The sequence below is a fragment of the Passer montanus genome, unplaced genomic scaffold, assembly GCF_014805655.1.
Source record: "Passer montanus isolate IOZ18808 unplaced genomic scaffold, ASM1480565v1 scaffold113, whole genome shotgun sequence".
Classification (NCBI taxonomy): Eukaryota; Metazoa; Chordata; class Aves; order Passeriformes; family Passeridae; genus Passer; species Passer montanus.
Genome location: NW_024357947.1, coordinates 180,583 through 197,951, shown reverse-complemented (window position 1 = coordinate 197,951; position 17,369 = coordinate 180,583). Strand labels below are relative to the sequence as shown.

At 41.3% G+C, this 17,369-nt stretch overlaps 1 protein-coding gene across 7 annotated transcripts in view; it reads right to left on the bottom strand.

Moving 5' to 3' along the window:
- Positions 1-627: 627 nt before the first annotated feature.
- The window catches only part of ANKRD27 (ankyrin repeat domain 27), a 54,971-nt gene continuing 38,229 nt past the window's right edge, over positions 628-17,369 (bottom strand). For 6 of the 7 annotated variants that reach the window (XM_039696305.1, XM_039696342.1, XM_039696298.1 and 3 more), the window contains exons 20-29: positions 17,184-17,303; positions 13,873-13,917; positions 10,844-10,966; positions 8,882-9,079; positions 7,708-7,827; positions 7,061-7,222; positions 6,096-6,204; positions 4,602-4,683; positions 4,004-4,076; positions 628-2,266 (exon numbers count right to left, since the gene is read on the bottom strand). In XM_039696305.1, coding sequence (XP_039552239.1) covers positions 2,021-2,266; positions 4,004-4,076; positions 4,602-4,683; positions 6,096-6,204; positions 7,061-7,222; positions 7,708-7,827; positions 8,882-9,079; positions 10,844-10,966; positions 13,873-13,917; positions 17,184-17,303 — 1,278 coding nt within the window. In that variant the 3' untranslated portion in view covers positions 628-2,020. Of the gene's footprint in view, positions 2,267-4,003; positions 4,077-4,601; positions 4,686-6,095; positions 6,205-7,060; positions 7,223-7,707; positions 7,828-8,881; positions 9,080-10,843; positions 10,967-13,872; positions 13,918-17,183; positions 17,304-17,369 lie in introns of those variants that run through there. The other variant, XR_005626232.1, reaches the window with a different exon arrangement.

Below are 17,369 nucleotides of genomic sequence, written 5' to 3'. Positions count from 1 at the left end.
TTTAGACTGTGCATTTTGCTTCTCTGTGTTTGTAATTAGGATGTCTTAGCTGTAGTGATGCCCTGAGTGCCAAATTTCTTCAGACCTACCACCCTTACTGAGTCTGAAGCCAAAGTTTGGTGAACTGATTTTTTTATCTATATGCTTGAGAAATCTGAAGAAAAATTTAATTAAATGTATGCTACAATGAAACACAAGCAAAATTCTCACTGTAATTTAGAAATCAGATCTATAACAGTCTACTAGATCTTAAATATCTGGATTATTCGTGCTACAGGTAAGAACCAATGACTTACTCTGAGTCATCTTTATAGTTTCACAAGAAGGAAAAACCTGTTTTACCTCTTTCCTTTTGACTTGTAATAGCTGAACTTTTTTTTTAATTGGAATGTAGATCTAGAAAAGGAGGTTATGTGAAAATGCTCAGTTTCACTAACAGTTCTATTTTGTACACATCTGTGCATAAATCTACAACCACACAACCTAATAAAGTTATCTGTAAATGTAGGAGGAAGGAAAGTTCAAGAGTAATAAACACAAGGCAAGATCTTCAAATGCCTACAAAACCAAGCAAGAAAATCTGTAATAGACTCAATACTTGGACAAAAGCACCCAAAGAAACCAGCATTTGCAAGAGTTCTTTTACTAGTTTTTTCTTCCCATCATTTGGCACAAATCCAAGGCACATCAGAAAATCAGATGAACTCATAAATTATTAGAAAAATAAACACATTATCCTCAAATCCAAATGTCATTTGACATTTTACCTCTTAGATTAAAAAGTTATCTGAAAAACCCAGCACTATCTTCCAGCTTTGTATTTTGGCAGTTTACTAATACCACAGTTAAAAGAAAGAGAATTATCTATACAAATAAAATGCAAGCTGGATGTGATGAGCCAAGAATAAAAAAATACTGCACTGCAAAACCTGGCTTGTGCTATTTACAGCTTGTCCTCCCTTAACCGAACAGTAGAAAATGAAGTTCAAATCCAAGCAGCCACTTGGTAGTTCCCTGTCAGCTCTCAGTTCTTCAGGGATCACCCCTGGGAACGGGGCAGGATTTGGCCTATTCCAGCCAGTGCTCATTGATGTGAGAGGTACCTTTCATAATGGCAATGTCACCTTTTTAAAGCAGTCCAGAGCAGGCTCTGAAGCAGTTTTGGCTGTGGATGTTGCCCAGGATCAGAATTGTGAATATTTGTGCATTTTTGCATTACTTACTTTAGAGTAGGGGAAAAGCAACTTAAATGCATGCTACAATGAAACACAAGCAAGCACCTTGTGCTTGCTTCTGCTTTTTTATGAGGCTGTGAACAGTGAGTCCAAAGTTCAGCTTTGACAAGGGCTCTCCACTTTTTCTCCAGTATCTTGGCTCCTCTGTAAGAACTTGATCTTGCAGCTCCAGTGCAGGGGAGCATTGCTGAGATATTAGAAAGGATTACATCCCTTCACATTAGTAAAGGAGATGTTATGGATTATTGTTTGCCCAGCTACTGAAATATACACAAATATATATTATAATGGTTTGTAACATTACAGTAAAAATAGAGACATTTCAATTACCTCTGGCAATAAATACCTTGTTATCCAATATATCTTTTTATATATACAAATATATTTATATTCTGAATGTAGTGATAAAAACTGAAAATGCAAAAATTATTCAAAGACTTTTAAAACAAAGTGGGTAGCTGAAAAATAAAATACAGGGTTTCATTTGGTTTACTGTTACATAGAACTTTTTAACAAGTGCTGAATAGAATAGGAAAGTCGTTTTGCTGTCTTCATCTCGTTGTGTCCCTGTTAGTGAGATCAGTAATGACCTGGCTGTGTGGTCACCTCCAGCATGAACAGAGGAGTCAGGCCCCAGGGTGCCAGAACATTCCAGCTGTGCTGCAGAGCCTGTGCCTGCTCTGAGCCGGGGTGTGTGAATGTCACTGACAGCAACACACAGGGAAGGGCTTCTGAAATTCACACCACCAGCTTGCTCAGCTGCGGGCTGCAGATCCGTGCTGCCTTCAGTGATGTGAGGCTGAATTGTGCTGGTCCTGGGGCTGTGGCACCGCGGGCTCTGCAGGGCTGCAGGAGCCCCCGGCGCTGCCCACGCTGACCACGTTGACCGTGTGTCTGCGCTGCAGCAATCTGCTCCTGGCAGCATCCTCCACTAACTCACCACTGCACCCCGAGTCAGGCACCTGGCCTGTGCTCTGCTCCAGCATTCCAACAGATTTTAATTTGCTTTTATCAAAGCTTTTAATAGCCATCTGTGAGGAGAGAGAAATGGTACGTTAAAAGCATCTGCTTTCTTCATTAAAAAGGAAAGTTAATATATTGTTTCTAGAACATTATTATCACATGAATTTCATGACACTGAGAACACAGCCAAGATTAAAATAGCATACTTTGTAAGAGAGTAATTATATTTGTGCTACATATGAGAAAAAAAGAAGCCAGCCTGCCCCAGGCTACACACACATCAGTACCAGACTGAAAACATAACAGACATTCCAAAACTTATTTTCATCTCACTATCCCAACAGCATCCCAACTTTTCTACACACCATTTCTAATACAAGTCTCAATGCACTTAAAATTAACAGCCATTTCTTTTACTATTAAGAAAAGTGGAAGCAGTAACAGACAGGGACACCCAGGTACTGCTGAAGGCAAAGGCAGTTTTCCCTTCCAGAGGTCACCTGTCAGGGAAGAGACACTCACCCTCCCCACCCCTTAGTGCCTCTTTCTGGTCATTGCAGCTATTCATCTCTTCCATTTCCACACCTGCTCCTGTTTCTGCTGTACAGGGTGCATGGCTGGCCTGCATTACTGGCCACTCTGCAAATGTTCAAATGACCAGAAGAAATAAAGAGAATGCAAGCATGCTAATGACAGATCTTCTTAGACAAGAACAAAAGGAGAAAGTAGCATTTTTACTGAAATAATGGAAACAGTCTTGAAAAAGCTGCAGACAGAGGTTAGGCACATTTAAATCCACTAACAATTCAGAGCTGAATGGACTAATGAATTAGTTCAGCCATAGCTGTATGAACTCACAACCACAGAACAGGGCTGGAGTGCTCTGTATCAGGGTCACATATTGGTTTTCTGACACCTGTGTACTGAAATGATATACTGCCTTCAGTGATCCAGAGTTATAAAATGTAAATCCCAAGTTAAGTAGTGGAATATTATAGTTTAGGAGGAATTAATAAAATATTACGGCTTTATAGGATTAATTTAGCGTTCTCAGGGCTTTTGGCAAATACTCAGTCTTCTAAGGACTGTAGGAAAAGGAAGAGAATCCCATTTTCCAGAAGGACATGAGTTGCAGAGTTTGCATTTCCAAGGCTGTGTCAGTCTAATGATGGGCAGCTGCTGGACTAACCTGGTAAAAACTGTTTTGTTTTGGACAGGTCATTTTTCTCTTGATTTACTGTTCTGAGATGGCTCAGCAGAAGATGCAATGAGAGTCAAAGGCAGTGTAAAGGAGGCAGAAGGAGCACAAGCTCTGGGGAAGGCAGCATCCAGCAGCTGCTGTGGGTGTCACTGCACCCCAAGCAGAGGTGAATCTATTACCTACATCTGTGTCACAGCTGACAGTGCAACATGCAGTTTGCTGTCACCCTTGCAGTCTCCTCTTACAAAGAAAACCCCAATTTCAATCCACTGAAAAATGTCTCTCTTGCCAAAGCAAGCTACAGCTCCAAGAAGCTGCAGTTTTTCAGTTGTAGGTTTTGCTGGACATGACACAGAAAACAAGACAGAGATGAAGCCTGCAGTTAAGAGGCTTAAGAGACTTGAAAGAATGAAATGCTCAAGAGATGTCTTAGAAGCACCACTGAAGTTTGAACCATGATGAAATTTGGCAAACAGGTCAGAACTTCTGTGATTCAACGACCACTACTAGTAAACTTTCTCTTACATCTTCCCAGAGTAATAACAGAGCAAACTAACATATTGGCTGTAATGTAAGAATAATCTGAGCAAGTATTTCCACTCACCTGGTGCAGTAAGTGATAGTCAAAATTAGGGACACTTTTGTCTCTTGTTATTGTTTTCCGTAAGTGTTTTTCTCTAAAGAAGATTTTAAAGAAATCAAAGAAATTAAATGTGTTCACATAAGCCTTTCATAAAAGCCTCTCTCAGAAGCTCCACAAGGTGGAACTGTCTCACCAGAGACCGGCAGCTCCCTGACAACACCTTCCCAGAGCTGCAGCCTACTTGTATTCCCTGTATTTTACTATGGAATATACATTAGGGCTTAAGAAGATACTGAGCAAAACCCAACCAGTGAGTGAACACCACTGGAGTATTTTTAAGCAGTCTGGCTCTGAAATGCTTAACTGATAGTACACCAAGTATTAGTGCAATCCCAATTTTAGATACATTTTCAAGCCCTCCCTCTCCACCCCAGTGAGCCTGTCGTGCCCGAACATCTGCCTGGGATGTGACTGTGCCAGCCCTGCAGGATTAACATCCACTGGCACGCCACTGCCATGTGTAACCACCCCTGACCCACTCTGGGCCTTTGTTAGCAGCTGCACTTCTCATTTGCTTATGGGAAACAAGAACAAACTCTGAGCAAGCTTCTCTGCTTACTTGTTAAATCTGTTAATTGATTGGACCAGTTGAAGTTGTCTGTTTATGGGATCATCGGCTTCCTCACAGGGCTTAGGATGCACTGGGGATTTAAAAGAAAAGGCAGCTAAAATTACAACTGAGTCTCACTTAGGAATTAAAAAACACAGTTCTGATTTTAAACTGATCGTAAAACTATAACAGTGCTAACTTGAATTAGAGTGGTGATTTGTCTTTGGAAATTTTAAAATCTTTTAAGTTGCAGATACAACCATTCTTCCTCAGATAAAACAACTCGCCAAGCTTCTAAAGAAACTGTAATTCTGGACTTTGAGGCCCTGAATTCCAATTTTTACCAACCTGAATTAACACACAGATGCTAAACCACCTCTTCATTACTATTACTCACTCATATCTTCTATTGCTCTTTTAGAACTATTCAAAATATTTGAAAGAACTATTCTCAATTTTAGGTGTCAGCATGCTGTGATTGCGATTTTCTATTAACCAGACACTGACAATCTTTCTGAGGGAGGGAAGCAAGAGTTATTTAGAATACTCATGGGTGCTGAAATGGGCACTCTTGCTCCTCATCTTCCCCAATTCCTGCTTTGCAGCCCCCCTGTTTTCTTCCTACAGTCCTGGTGGCTTCATGTCCTTTGCTGAGCTGTCAGCTCAGGGGGCACAGCTTTTCTTACATCCCCAGGGTAGTGAACTTGAAAATGCACCTGAAAAACTTCTGAGCCAGCATAATGGGAGCAGTGATCAGAAGCTGGGGGTGAGGAGGGAGCATCTGTGGTCCTTAAGCTCCATCTCAGAGGCTGCTTAGGCACATTAAGATAGGGCCACGTGTCAAATCCTTCAAGGAGTGAAATAAATTTGCATCGTTGAATATAACATATAATGTTATTGCTAAAAAAGGGGAATGTCAGAGTTTACACTGCAAGACAAAAGGTACAAATGTACCAAAAGGATGGTAACTCATCCTTCCCAAGGCACCGGGGCCCTGCTGCAGCCCAGCTGTGCTGGTACTGCACCTCGTGGCCACACGGTGCCACCTCCTGCCACTTGCTCAAAGTCCTCTGCAAACTGTGCTGGAAGGTTCACAGTCACCTCTGTAGCTCTCATTTCTGTCCCAAAACATGAGAGACAGTAACTAATGAAGAGTCACTCCCTGACCTATTTTAGGGCAATATAAATGACACCCGACAGTCATTTAAATCTGTTTTGCTTTGCACTGAAATGCACAGTTCTACATGGCCCATTATATAATCTCATATGTGGTGTGTTTTTACCTTTAAATGGTTTTGTAGGTAAAATTCACACATACACCCCAAAGTAGGTGAAAACTAAGTTTAAAGCAATGTCATGAATAGAATACAAAGTCTGCTGCATTTAGTTACAGTATTTTAGGTGTTACCTATCATAAATATGAAAAATAATTGACTGTTCTATTATTGTATGTATAGCAATTACATTCCTTTTTATTCATACCAGTGGAAATATCACAGGTACCTTTTTTCCTTATCTTGCCAGTAACGTGCTGCTCACTCTCCTTCTCTGCCTCTGCTGATGTGGGGACACAGCTTGGTGCTGCTTCCAGCAACTTCATGATGTTTGAATTCTTGATTTTAAGGGTTTCCATTTTCACCATTATTGAAGAAAAAGAAAAACAAGAGTACATTTTAGTATTTCAGTCTGGGCAGAGCGTGTTAATTAATGCTTCTATGAATCAATACAACACACATAAAATAACTCATTATAAAAACAAACTTCATTCTGTATCATTCTGAGTAGAGGCAAAATCAGTGTGCCACAAGTTACACTGTAATGCAGTGATGAGGTTGGAGTCCTGACCTCTTATTTTAAGCTGCATTACTTATGGTTAAGCCAATTTCAGTTTAAATGGTAACATACATACCAAAATGGATTCAGTACAGAATTTTGTGGTCATTAAGCTACATCTCAGAGGCCATTTAAGCACATTAGGATAGGAGCCATGTATCAAATCCTTTAACGAGTGAAATAATTCTGTATAATTTAATATTACATATAATGTTATTGCTATTAATAAAGGGGAAGGCCAGAGTGATCTATTGCAAGATAAAAGGAACCAAAAGGTTTGAAGGGCAGAAGATAATGGATGGGACAAGGAACCCTGCTGCCAGCACAACTGATTAGTGCAAGGTGTTTGTTTGTACATCCAACTTCTGCTCTCTCTGCCATTACAGAGGTTTGAATGTTAATTTTATTTACGTCTGTGCTTCCACTCTTTCTAGACCCATGCTTTTAGTCTAGGACAACATTCTAGGAACACAACAGCTTCCCAGGCCCCCGGAACCATCGCCAGGCTGCCAAGGAGCAGGCATCAGCGTTCACGTCCCCATGCGAGCTGGGTCCAGCTCAGTGTGCAGCTCAGGTGCAGCTCAGGTGCAGCTCAGCGTGTACACAGCTCCTGTGGCAGGCAGGGCAGCACTCACGGGCTCGGCGCAGTCGGCGGGGGTGCAGCCGCGCTGGTTGCGCAGGTGCCGCAGGGCGCCGTGCTGCAGCAGCAATGCCACCAGCGCCTCGCTGCTGCGCGCTGCGGCCTCGTGCAGGGCCGTGCTGCCCTGGGCGTTGCAGAGGTTCACCGAGGCTCCGTGCTGCGGCAAAGGGAGATCACAGTCAGAAAGGAGCAGAGCAGTGCAGCAGCCCCAGTGCAGGCAGCCAGGGGCAGCTGCACCACCAGAGCCACAAGAAGCCACCTGGCCACGTTACTGCCCCAGCTCCTGGCCAGAGCTGCATGGATCAGCTCACTTGGGTTTCGCATATATCTATTACATATGCCAAGCTTTAGAGATACTTAAGAAACCCCCAACCCTATGTGATAGAATCCCAGGCAAGAAAACCTGACACTGTCCACGTAAAAGTTCCATAAAAACAGCTACCTGTACAACAGCAAGTTAACATTTATCTAATTAATCTCTGTGAAGGGATGGGATTCAAAAGAGTAAGTTAACAAAAATTCTTACTTCTTTCCCCAAGTATTTCCCCCAAGCATAACTAAAAATACTGATCCTGAGTACTGGGTAAGCACAGATATCACATAAGAAACACCAGCAGAACACTCTGTCTTCAGTGATCTTACCTGCAGCAACAGGGCAGTAGTCTCATAGTGACCATTCAAGCATGCATAAATTAAGGGAGTATTTCCATATATATCTTTTTTATTTTGTTTAGCATTGTAATCCATCAGACACTTTACCACCTATTGAAAGAAATAACAACTTCACTCTTCTGAGTAGGAGTACTGAGTTACTGAGTATGAAACTAATTGTCATATTTTAACACCCACTTTTAAAAAAGAAAAATGTAAGCAACTACAAGAAAGGCCAGAAAATAAAATTAGAGGTGTGTGAAAAATGCATATAACCAGTAACTTAACATCAAAACCAAACCACCACAGCAGCAGCACCCTTTTCCAAACTCATCACAACACCTGGAAGGAGTTCTTTATACTGTAATTACCCCATGAACTAATCTACAACTACCCCATTAATTAACCTACAACTCTGAGTTGTATTCTTGGTTTTTCTTGCTTCCCTACTATTTTGTCTTCCTATCACTTTCAAAATCCTCTTCCTTTTCGTCCTGCATTCTTCAGCTCCTTATTTTTAAATAATTCTCCACTTCTCTAATTTTCCTAATTTTCTGCTTTTCTGCATCTTTCCATTTGCCTTTTTTCCCCTGGTTTTTCATGTTTGTTGTTTTCCTGTCTCATTTACTCTCTCTCCTGTATTGACACCCTCCCTCCATGGGCTCATGCTTCTCCTTCACTGCTTTTGCTTCCCTGACCTGAAGTGAGGGATGAGATACCTGCTGCCTCCAAGCTGCACTAGGCTTATGATCTAATTAAGGAGTTGAAATTACAGTAACTATTTAGTACTGTGGCTACTGAAGACACCAAGACACAAACATGACCCAGAGAAGGAGGTACAGAGGAACCAACACAGAAGATTCAGCTGCACAAGGGATGTTTAAAGCATTTGAAATACAACAGATACACCATTTGCATTAAACCAGTATTTTAGGTCATATATGCTTACATATAAAGTCATATATGCTTTCATAAAGAAAAGATGTCTACTGAAACGATTTCAGCTCAAAGTTCCCCTTTCCATCTGGAGATTTTAGACCAAAAACAAAAACCAGACGCGCCAAACTCATTCTCTCTGCTCCTGGCTTGGTCCGGTTGCTCACTCCCCCAGGCAGCGTTCAGTGGGTGCCAGGAGGCAGCGAGCTCTGTGCCAGGGCAGGGTTACCTGCGAGTGTCCCCTCTGGCAGGCCAGGTGCAGGGGAGCTGCCAGCTGCGCGTTCCTGGCGCTGGCGCTGGCGCCGTGGCGCAGCAGCAGCGACGCCAGCTCGCCGTGCCCGTGCAGGGCAGCCATGTGCAGCGGGGTGAAACCATCCTGGTTGGAAACATTCACCCCCAGCCCGTTGGCACAGATCTTGGAAAGCTTCTGTTGAGGGAAACACACAATACAACTATAATTGTGCTGTGTTTTAATCAATGGAATAGCCAAATACCTGCTAAGTTTATATAAAACGGACAGATGGGCTTTACAAGAAATTCTGCTAGAGCCTAATTTGAGGCCTTCAGAAAAAGTAAGTGAAGAAGAGCAGCTTGGTAGTATTTTTCAACAGAAAATTACTTTTATCATTATCTCTTTTCTTCCAACATGGTAACTTCATGGAGATAATCCCAGGCAAAGTATTCATGGTATTAAAAAGAGGCTAAAGCAGCACAGTTTGAGGTAGAAGTAAAATGAAAGTTTTTGTATAGTTGTTAGGATGCTCATACTGGAGATGAGGCAGTGTTAATGAGTTACTTTGATTTATACAGATATTTATGCTCTTTGAAACAGACAATAAACACCTCAATGCTACATGAAGCTTGAGGTACCAAGAATACAAACTAAAATTAATTTCATTCATCTGGAAACAAGAGTGGCCCAGAGAACAGACTGCCTGGGGAGTCAGGATAAGGCAAGCACCTGGAGGACAGTTTACCCAGCTGTACAGAACATCCTCTTTCCCTCCTCTTGCAAACTGTGCCTGCCTGCCATTTACAGTGCTGCACAGCCTTTCATCCTGCGCTTTCAACCTGTGCCTGCCTAACACAGGGGCTAGGATTAACTAACAAGCTCCTTCTTCTCACTCAGCAGACAAGTGAATTCCGCAGCAGATGCCATTCCCCTCCCTGCCAGCAATACAATGAGCTTCATGGACTCTGGCATCGTTAGCACACGATGGGCACAGGGACAGCCCTCACCCGAGAACAAGGCACGGTGTGAATGTGAAGCATTCGAGGACAACAGCACAAATAAAGGTGTGGTGGCAGTGGGGAATTTGGAAGTTAAGCCATCTCACAGTGCTGTTAACCCCAAAGCAGCCCATCAACTGAAAACTTGTACTTGGGTTTATTTTACAATGACTTATCCAGTCATGTACACCTTCAGACACCTCCTGGGAGGCAAGTTATGGAATTTCTATTTCCAAAAGTCTGGGATTGTTCCGTATGTAAAACAACAACAAAAACCCCAAACCAGAACCACTACATACACACACAAAAAACCCAAAAAACCAACCAAAAAACAACAAACAAACAAAAAAAAAAACCATAGGAAGAGTGTATTGTAAAGCCTCTTCTATTCTACAGGGTGTGGTAATTTAGGGGGAAGGAAATCTTTGCAACTGAAAAGAAAGTCTTTGTAATTATATCAGATCTCTGAAGAGGCTTTAGATATGGCTTGTAGAAAAGATGCTGTGCAATTAAAAAAAGACTTTATCAGCATTACATGGATTCTGGGATTAGCAGGTACTCCTTGCTGAACTGATTACTAACAGGTAAGTAGATATGCTGTGCCAGTAGCAGTGTAAACTAAGGAGAACCAGAGGCTTAGAAAAGAATGAATGTTTATTCAAAGTTGCCCAAACTTTCCTGACAGCACTCCACATATCCTAAAAGCAAACTGTGAAGTGTTCTCAATCCATTAGACATTGTGCAAGTCCATGAACACCATTCCTGTATCCAAAATTTTCACCAATTCCATTAAAAAAAGAACAATTTCACACCAGCAGATGAAGTGTGAAAATCTGTATATAGTTAATTTATTTTTAGAAGAGAGACAGAGGTGCTGGGCAATATGAATGCTATTTCCCTGGAGCTGAAACTTACATTACAAGAATATAAATTATTCTTTTTACAGAATGAATATTCCAACCTTTTGTGCTGGCCCACATTTTGAGCACTGGCATAATGGATGGCAGAATTCTGGTTTTGATGTACTGGCTGTGTCATCCTCATCTTCCAAGTCTTCTTCCACCCATTCCAAGAGATAACGGACCTGGCATAAAAAGCAAATCCTTCTTTATAGAGTCCAAAAGTTCCATGTCCTAACAGATCTGCACATGCAGACAAGTCAGATTTGACAAACACACACTTGTGAGTCTCTCAGGGAGAGCACACTGTTACCTCCTGCCATCAGCTGCCCACAGGCCAAATTAAAAAATCAAGTGTTATTGTTGACAAAGCAGCTAGGAAGTTCTCCAAGTACAGTGAAGTGAATTATAAATGACTTCCTGCTGCCTAATCACAACTGCAGTGTTCACCCACTCTCAAACACTCCACATCCTTTTAGCTCAGATGATTTGTGCCAGCTCATATCAATGTGAATTCTGTTTCATCTTTTGCTTTAAAGAACATAAGGAATGACAAGGATGACAACATTTAACCCAAAACTTTGCAGGGGCACTGACTTGCCTTAGGTCTGTCACTTAGGAGCTGGACAGTTTCACTTTTCCCTCAATGTGCAGTGCCTCATTTTTGAGAGAAGCCCTTCAGAGAAGTCTTAGGGCTCAGGGCATTCATGTGCAACCTGCCAACAGTGATGCTTAGGGCATTTAAATTTCACATTACATTTTATTCAACAAAATAAAAGCTGTTTAAGCAGTGCATTTTTACCTTGAAATTCATAAATCTACATTTCACTAAAGGCATTTTAGAATTAGCAGTGACTGTATTAAGTCTCCATTACTACTGGACCAAGCCAAGAGCTCTACAACTGCTAATCCAAGGGAATGGGGACAGTGGGATTTCTGAGACATCCCTCCCACTCTGTTTACTCTCACACTTGTCACAGGTTCTGCTCCTCACCACTGAGGTCTGGGAAAACAATCCATGTCTCATCCACTTAAACACATGCAGCTACAACAAATCCTAGGGAGCCAGGAAGGGCCCTATACCTGACTCTGAATGACAACATATTTGAGCCTGAAAAGGGATGTTTTTTACAGAATATTGCTTTCCCTGCAAACTCCATACTGTTCTCTGGAGTAAAGGAAATCTTCTCTCAAGCCTGCCTGTTTATGGAAGGCCAGCTCAGCAAAGCTTTACCACTTGCTACATTTGCACATGTCTAAAATAAGCAGAACCCTCACTTCACTTCCCCCCTTCCCTGCAAACTCTCCAAGACTCTCACAATCGATTTCCTCCTCCTCCTGGGACAGCCCAATACTGCTGCTCTCATTATCCAGTGCACAGCTCCCAACATATTGATACTTGTGCCTCCCAAAAATCTGAACACACTACTCCTGTGCCCATCACCTTATAATTACAGTGCAGTGGCCATTCTTCTTAGTTTAAACATATTTTTTGGTCAAAATATTAACTTTACTTTAAAGTAGACACACAATGAAGCACCTCAGGAGATTGCCCAGTCTCATTTGCCAGGTAACTTGTCCCCTGAAAGCTTCTTTACACTGCTGGGTTACTTTGGAATACTCAGCTGAGCACCCTAAGTCTCTGTACCCTCACTCCAACCTTTCAGCTGCTCCACAGCACTTATTTCAGACAAGAGATTTGGTTTTTTTCCTGTGGTAGATTTGCACATATCCTTCCCACTGGACAGGCTGGGTAGGAGAGCACCAAATCCAGTAGCTATGCTGAGACAACACCAATCACATAATAACGTTTATTTTTTTTTAATCTTCCAGTTTTACAGCAATTTTTAATGCCTCCTCTTGCAAAGCTCAGTTGGCTGTCACAGCAAACATCTACAGCAGCCCTAATGACCTGGTTGCTGTGGCTGTTCCTATGCAGACAGACCTCAGGCTGTCAGAACAAGGTCAGAGTTTTTAAATATGTATGGTTTTTTAATAGATATGCAATCTGTAACCTTTGTCATCCAGCTGGATGATTCTCCTTTTCTGAACAGCTTCACATGAACTTCAGTAATGAGGAAAGTAAAGCCACAAAAGAGAAGGTGATTCTGTCATCTGAATGCACAGACTGGATTTCTATATGCTTTTTTTCTATATGCTTTTCATTGCTGGTATCTATTGAGCAGTGCTAGATACTAATTTCCCAGCAAGTTATGGCACTGTATTTCATTTTCTTGATGAAGTTTAGATTTTTCACAAAGTGGGTGAAAAGTTAACTGTAATATGTGTACATTTACCAGTGGCCAGGAAAATGGCAAATATCACCATTGTACATGTTACTGCTTCTTGAAATGGCTTCAGGGCTGGCTTGGAAATATTTCCTTACATTAAGTCACATTGTAAACTAGGATAATGACATGCTGAACAGTTCTTTGCTCTATCAGCAGATAAATTATTTGCATCATCTCAGTGGAATAAAACATAAGAGAAACAGTATTAACATGGCACATATTTTGCAACATGGGTTTTCTATTTTCTGATGACTCTAGGAGGCTTCATTGGCATTTGTAATTCCTGGTACAAACCAAACCCAAACAGGTTTTTCAGAACATGCACCCAGTAGAGCAAACCTGCATTCTCACACAGCTTTATGGTTTTGTTCTGTGAACTACAAGAAAATCTAGACATCTACAGCCTTACACACATTAGGAAAGCAAAACTCCTAAAGATTCCTGTGTCATCTTCAATTTTTCAGTAGAATGACATTGCAAGTATCTTATTTTTTAATGAATAAAGGCAATAATAAATAAAAGAACAGTCAAGACAGGTGATTACACAAATTACAGAACATCACCTCTGGAATTGGTATTATTATATCATCAGCTGTCCATCTGAAGTGAAACCCAAACTTCACATTGTTGTGTGCCCCACAAATAGCATCTCTGTGCTGACTAGTGTCACATGAATTTCCTCTTTACTTGAGATTATTACCCAAAGCATTCTCCCCTTGATACTATTTACAATTAACTTCCTCAATTTGAATGCGATAAAATGGAATTCAGTAACATTCAACAGCCACATTAATACTCACCATTTCCAGATCTCCATCAGCAACTGCTCTCAGGAGCTTTTCCACCTATGTATGAAGAAAATTATTTATTTGCTTTGTTGGTATGGGTATTAAGCAGAACACAGAAAATCCCATGTCCTTTGCTAACCTCATAAGCTCATGCAGTAGGATTACTGCTGGCCCATTTCATATTTATTGATAAAGTTTTAAAGGAAAAACCTTCCTCCTTTATGAAATAGAGAACCTGTGCAAGGCCTGTGGCCATTTGATGATGTCTGACTTGCTCAGTTAAACAGTACTTATCTAAATTGAGGATATGTGGCCCACCCATAAATGAAGCCATGTAAGCTGATATATATTATTGTGCTGCTCCAGCAGCAGCTGCCCTGTGCATTTCTGTGTGAGCCCAATGTTAAAAATGCCTGCTCAAGGTAAATTCCTACCCTAATACACACTAACACTGGCTGAGCTGCTCTGGACTCCTGCTGAATTGCTCTGTGCTGCTCTCATCATCCCAATGTTAAAAATGCCTGCTCAAGGTAAATTCCTACCCTAATATACACTAACACTGGCTGAGCTGCTCTGTGCTGCTCTCATCACCCAGCACACAGCTCCCAACATACTGTACCAGTGTCTCCCAAAAACCTGAACACACTACTACAGTGTACAGTGCAATTACAGGAACACAAAGCAATTTGAGAAACAACAGTTTAAGATGCAAAAGATGCTTTCAAATTGTTACCTTCACATCTGCAGATATCTGGTTTAATCCTGCGCTAAAACCAAACATTTACAAATCTAACTTGACTGTAAGTATGAAATTTGTTTTCTTACTTAAAATCTGGGAAAATATAAATACTAAAGGGCATACACTGGGACCAGCACCAGCATTAGCCCACTTTAGTGCAAGGTGAGGCCAGGGCCCCACTGCTGGGGGAAGGTGCTTGCCTGTTCACAGCTCTGCAGGGGAACACACACGTGAGGGAGGAAGAGGTGGAAGGAGCTCTGCAGAGCACTGGTGCCATTCCCTGAGCCTCAGGCTGCTTGTGAAAGCAGGAGAAGGAGATTAACTTGTCTCTTCACTTCTCTAATTCTCTACATGAAGGAGTTGAGATCCAACCTGATAGGAATGGGAAAAGTGCCAGCAAAAGGGCATGGAGAGTCCATCAGTCCTCTCACAATTCACCTGGCTCTGCAGAGTGTCAAGAATCATTTTAAAAGCTTTGTGACAGTCTGTTTTAGCACTATAGCAAATTATTCCAGCACTGTGCTAGAATCACTGAAGATGCTAATGGGTAAACACACTTGTTTCTATAGTGAGGAACACCTTGCAAGTTGGAGATGTCATGGAGTGACAGCTTCAGGCACATTTCCATTTCATATGGAAATTACCACCTTGCTGAGTGTGACAGTGGTGTTTGGCAAGGCAAACAAGGAAGAATGAGACTCAAGTTTGTGTTCTATTGCTCTGATCTCTTCAGGGTTTCAGATGAAGAACAGGACACAAACAGCTGAAAGATCAGAGGCCAGATTAAATCTCTCCATTTTTATCTCTTCTTAGAACACTGCTAAGTTTGGGTTTATTACCACCTTTCTAATACAGGATGAAAGTCCTTGGAGTCATGCACTGGTCACTCCAGGCTGAATCTATGATTCTTTGATTTTTCTTTCCTAACTTTCAATGTCTAAAAGTCAGCTGTCTGAATCTCAGCCAGGCATTTATTTTTAAACTCCTCCTATGGTAACCGCAGAACAGAATGCAGTCAACAAATAACACCTGAGTGCAACTCAGGTCAAACTAAGCATTTCTGAGATTAACTCCTCTCTGAAGTGAATTTCCCTCCACTGACTGAGGAGGGGAAATAAATATCTGAAGTAAAGACAACTGTCTTCCAGAAGCTGGGTGAGCTGAATCCCAAAGTCTCTCCATATTTACAGCTAAAATGGACTATATAAATTAGGGAGGTCTGTGCCTCCCCTAAGCTTCCTGTAATCATACAGAATAATGTCACTGAACAATGCAGAGGTCTCAAGCATTTTTCTGGAGTCACCTTATGCCATACAAGATGCCCAACATTAATAGCAGTGACCCACAAGCTCTGATAATTTCTTTCCAAAAATAACAACTTTCTTAAAGTACTAAATGCTGTCTGAGGCCCCAGCAGTGGTACATTTGTTATGCAGCTTATAGATAATTTATTAAGAGTACTTAGGGCAAAATGTCTGCTACATGCACTTCCCCATCTTTCCAGTTTGTTTTCTCACTCTTCCATGGAACAGAACCTTCCTTTAAATGTAAAAATAGAAGAAACAAGCCCATTACAATTCACTTGCGTGGCCAGTATTTCAGATGCTGAACAGAAACGGTGCATGGAGATTTTAGTTCCAACAGAGCAAATCCCAAATTTACAATTCTGGCTCTTTCACTCTCTCTTTTCTAAGTCATAATAAACAAGCCACTATGACTGGCTCATTTAAAAGTTTAATTCAGTATTGATTAACCAAATCTGACTGGATCCCCTTAATTCAAGGTGGAAACCTTGAAATTTGGAAAACTGACTATATCAGTTTCCATTACTTCCAGTGGTGTGTCCTTCCTGGAGCTCTCTCAGCATCAGGCTCCTGCCTCTTTGAGCAGGGAGCCCAGGTGAAACTTGGCAAACAGAAATCAGCTAAAGCTGGATTACAGAGAAGGTCATTCACCCCAAGGACCTCAGGTGTAAGCAGTTTGTAATCTTTTTCCCTGATCTGAACTATAGTCTTAGCACTTGGGTGTGATAAATTTGCTCCTTCAAAGAAAAAGAAATCCTCAATCTACAAGGAGAATTTATTTAGAGTGCTTGACTCTGTACAAACAGGGAGGTCCAGCCCTACACTGAGCCTCTGACAGAACAACTCAAGTGTGAAATCATACTGTCCAGTCACAATTTGCATCTTTGTGTTTCTTCAATATTTTTAGAAAAATGAAACTTCTGGCAAGAGAAGAACCTCTTAATACCTGGAAAAGGAAGAATTTGAATGTAGTGATGATATTGAGAGAAACAAACACACTCAACAAATTCTCAAATTACGTAGTAAACTTCAATAAATACGAACAACTACTTCAGAGATGGTGCCAATTTTTCCCCAGAAATAACCAGCAGAGCAGTTGAAACCACACAAAGATAAGTACTCAGGTACTGAGAAAACAATCCCCTGAGGACAGCAGTTATCATTTTCCAAACCACACAGAAGGCTATTCCTGAGGAAGAAGTTGAAAACGCCATGGTAAATTATCACTCTTCCAGCTTCCTTCACTTTGCTTACTGTCAAAACCTGTACCTCAGTCTTACCTCTTTATAACTGTTTTTTCCTTCTTCTTGCCTTAGATCAGTTGATGCTGATGACAGGCTTGAGACAGATGATCCTCTGCTGAAAGTTTCTGTTGAGTGCTGAGGAGACCTAAGGGGTGACTTACAGTTGGAAAAAAAACATATAAAAATCAATCAAAAAACAAAAAACAACCAGAAAAGGTTAAA